The 3,851-nt window shown below is 49.5% G+C and overlaps 1 protein-coding gene and 1 long non-coding RNA gene across 2 annotated transcripts; one reads left to right on the forward strand and one right to left on the reverse strand.

Moving 5' to 3' along the window:
• The first annotated feature begins 61 nt into the window (after positions 1-61).
• Positions 62-886, forward strand: LOC121593072. The gene is made up of 3 exons (XR_006004725.1): positions 62-199; positions 279-502; positions 575-886. It is a non-coding gene; the product is annotated as an uncharacterized LOC121593072 (long non-coding RNA).
• A 766-nt stretch (positions 887-1,652) lies between these two features.
• On the reverse strand, positions 1,653-3,462 carry LOC121593068 (ribosomal L1 domain-containing protein CG13096-like). Its single transcript, XM_041915115.1, has 2 exons — positions 2,664-3,462; positions 1,653-2,591 (listed from the first exon to the last, which is right to left on the reverse strand). The coding sequence occupies exons 1-2, from the start codon at positions 3,344-3,346 to the stop codon at positions 1,706-1,708; spliced, it is 1,569 nt and encodes a 522-aa protein (XP_041771049.1). The 5' UTR covers positions 3,347-3,462; the 3' UTR covers positions 1,653-1,705.
• Between the last annotated feature and the right edge of the window lie 389 nt (positions 3,463-3,851).

Here is a 3,851-nt window from a genome sequence, read left to right on the forward strand (position 1 = left end):
GCTGACAGGTGGACCAAGCACGGTGGTCTACTTTTCTTCAAAATTGCAGCGAATGATGAAATGTAAAGGAAACTTTTCACAGCGCCATTTTCAATCGTCGAAGATTTGTTCCTAATTTAGTTTATTTTTTAAGTGTTTACAGACGTTTTTGTTCAATTTTCTGCTGTTTTGAACTTGGAACAGCTTGATCTTTTTACAGGTATAGTACATTCCATGTTCTAATTTTCTGTTTCAAATGTTCACTGAAGATAATCTCAGCTCTACACGAATTCAAGAAGAATCACTTATTTTCTAGATTTGCCTCAAGATCGGCTTTGGACCAATACGATAGCCGGGAAAAGTACAACATCCGTTCATAAGACCGGGATAAGACTAGCAGTAGCTCCTAGAACATAATATGAACGAGTCAAGACCACGACAGCCTCAGCCTCAGTGCCTTGATCAGATGACCGCAACAGGTCTAGAACCGCTGCGTACAGAATTCTCTTCCGATGATGTCCAGGTGAGTAAAGTAACATTGATATCAACAGCCAATTACAGCCACTCATCATCACCAGCGTTTATTTCGTTTTAGCAACAGTTTCAACGCCGTCTTAATCTCCTCTTCCGTCATGTTTTCAAAATCCTCCGCCCGGAAGGGAAAGAACCGATTGTCGTTCCCGTTAAGCATGCCATTCCCACTGGCATCGGGTGTACCGGCACCAGCCGGCTGCACTCCATCCTCACCGTCATCGTCATCATCATCCTCCTCGTCCCGTATCCGGTGCCGATTGAGATACTTCCACAGGAACGTTCCGAGCACGAGCGTATTCGCTACGGCAACCGATTTTAATCCCATCAGAATCTTCAACGGTAAAATGAACGCCTGCAGCAGCAGCACGGGAAGCGTCAGTATGGCCAACCCGGCGATCAGATACTTGAGCAGGTGAATGATCGATGAGCCGATGCCGGTCCAGCTGTGGTCGGATATGCTGATGGACTGCACCGACGGTGGTGGGTCCGGTTTGCACTGCTTCGCCGCAGGTCCTACTGCTTGTGGGGGATGAACGATTTCACCATAACCGGGGAACAGACTGCATTAAAGGAGGCTCATTAGACGGGAAAAACGCATCACACGCCTCGTACTTACTCATCGTTTGTCGGATCGTCGTACGTGTAGTATCGCACGTTTCGTTTGTTGCGTGAATCCTCCCCAACGGATTCGTGGCTGTTGGCAGGATCTATGATACTGTTTCCACGAATGGCATCATACACGGAAGACAACACTAATCGCTTATCAATTGCCACCGAAGAAGAGTGCGCTAAAATGCATCGGAAACACAGGATCGCTAAAACCGATCGCAAAAGAAGGTGCGCCATGGCTAGAACCTTCAGCTGAGTACCGATCGGAACAAGATCTCAATCAAGAATGAAGCTGACGAAAAGGTTTGATGGTGCTTTTATAATTTCTCGACCCTTCACACCGCACCGCAAGCACACAAAAAGGAAGGGCAGTTGCTTCCATTCTAAGCGGATTAAGAACATCGATTGCCGTGACAAATCCAGAACAAAAGTAGATTGTTTTCTCGTGTTCGCTTTCAACTCGCCTCTCGTCATCGTTTAAACACACCGGTAAGTTACGATTCCATTTATATATTCCATCCCACTAGATGTACAGGAGATGCCAGATATTAGTATTATCTTTATTAAATCTAAAAAAAGCATTCTACTTGATGCGCATCTTCGGACCGCGCTGACGCGGCCGACCACCCGTACGCGGTCTCGCCGGTGGCTCATCATCGTACGGCACCCAGTTATCGTCGTCGTCCGGTTGGAAGTCTTCCAGCGTCATCTCCACATCGGAATCGGGCTCGTTGTTCTCACCATCCGCGCTCGGTTTCTTCACCCGCCGGACGACACCGTCCTTGGTCACCTCGTACTTGCCGCCCGTCTGCTTGCTGAACAGCTTCTGCTGCTTCTGCACAAACACCTGCCGCGGTCCGGTAATGATCGGTACCGGCACCAGATTGGGATCGATCGTGCTGACGTAGATCGGCAGCGAGTACGACTTTTCGCACACCGTCTTCAGGTTGATCGCCTGCACATTCAACCAGCCGCCCGGATAGACGGTCTTCAGCTGCTCCAGCAGTGCCATCCCGTTCGCGACCGCCTGCTCCACCGGCATCCAGTGGGCGGCGAACTTAATCTCCGTCACCGGACCACTGTAGGTCTGCCGGAAGGTTTGCACCAGTGCCGCCTGCTCAATCGATTCCTTAATCTTGGCGTCGCTGTCCAGTTTCACCGCGATTGGGTTTTTACCGCGCCGGGCAAACTGTGTCCCGAGAAACGAAAACACGTGCCCACTGACGCGTGCGTCGACCACGAACCGCTCGAAACGGTGCACCAGCTTGCGCTTCATCTCGAACGAACTGTAGTCGCGCTTCAGCTGCTGAAACGGAATGACCTGCACGTTGTACCCGACCGACAGCTCCTTCAGCTTGTCCTCCCAGTGGTGCAGCGTGGGCAGATAGTCGACATCCCGGCCACGAGCGTTATCCTTCACGATGAGACACATTTCATCCTCCTTGCGCATCAGCGTGTGGGGAAGAGCGCTGAAAAAGGCAAAAAAGGAAATTAGCTTCATTTCACCCGTGCAGCACCACCGATGGCTTCCTCCTACTTACACGCGACAGATCCGTAGCGGGCACCTTGGCACCTTCACAGCCACGGCTTGCAACGCATACTTTAGATCATCCCCGAACAGCTTGTTGCCCTTCTCGTTGAACTTGTTGTGCACCACCTCGTACAGCTTCCGGAAGCTCGCCTCCGTTACCAACTGTTCCGGCACGAGGGCCAGCGTCTCCTCGGACACCTTCGACACCACTTTGCCGCCCGCCTTCAGTTGCTTCTTTTTCAACGCTTTCAGCTTGAGTTCTCTTTCCCTCCGAGCCGCCTTGGATTCATTTTTTGTTTTCGACGGGTCCTCCTCATCAGTTACCTGCTTCGCTGGTTTCGGTCCTTTACCATTCAGTGGAGGCATTTTTTCCTCGTTCGCAGTTTCCTTCATCGATTTCGATCCTTTCTCTTGCTTGACTGGCGATTCACCATTCGTTTGTACCAGCTTCTGTGGGGGTTCATTTTCCTGCTCCGCATCCTTCTTGTCCGCTTTCGTTTTGCTTGCTTTTACCAGCTTCACTTCCTTTTTCTTCTCCAGTAGCTTTGCCGCAGCGGCTACCTTGGCGGCGGATTCCTTCACCGGTCCGGCGGATTTGACTTTCTTCGCCTTCTGGATGTCGGTTTTGGACTTTTTCAGCACACCCAAGCCCTTGGCGGCTGGTTTTTCTTTTTTCATGGGTTTTACTTTCATTTCGAAAGTAAAATGTACACTTTTCTAGGGTAAAAATCCAAAACGCACGTGTTTCGCACGTACACAATGCGGAGCGCGTGTTGTTTTGTGATCACGTCACTTTGACAGCTCAGGTGACAGAACGGGCTGCGTGACGTTTGCCCGTTCGCACCCAAAGAGCAAAACGGTACGTTGGCTAGGGTTGCATTGAATAAAAGTGAATAAAAGCGAATAAAGTTCATTAAAAGCGTTCAACTTCAGGAATAAACTTGAATTTGTGGCAGTTTTAATTTTGAAAATAGTTGTATGACCCCAAAATTCATATCTTTTGATGAAAATTAATATATAAAAGCAAGATAAAATTGATGGAATGTTCAAATATTAACCACCAGTGTCCCAGTGTGCAGCATCAGGTCGTGCGAAACGAACGACCACATCTCCCAAGCAGCCTCTCCTTCTCTCTCTTTCTCGCATGTACAACGGCTTTCAAGCTTACAAGGGCCAAAAGAAAGGGCGAGGGGATGAA

The sequence above is a fragment of the Anopheles merus genome, chromosome 2L (assembly GCF_017562075.2).
Source record: "Anopheles merus strain MAF chromosome 2L, AmerM5.1, whole genome shotgun sequence".
Lineage (NCBI taxonomy): Eukaryota > Metazoa > Arthropoda > Insecta > Diptera > Culicidae > Anopheles > Anopheles merus.

Bases quoted from the DNA above. Each gene is read 5' to 3' on its own strand.
- LOC121593068 (XM_041915115.1), bottom strand. From the start codon at position 3,346: ATGAAAGTAAAACCCATGAAAAAAGAAAAACCAGCCGCCAAGGGCTTG. The intron at 2,592-2,663 runs GTAAGTAGGAGG...TGCCTTTTTCAG, and splicing joins CCGCTACGGATCTGTCGCGT to CGCTCTTCCCCACACGCTGA.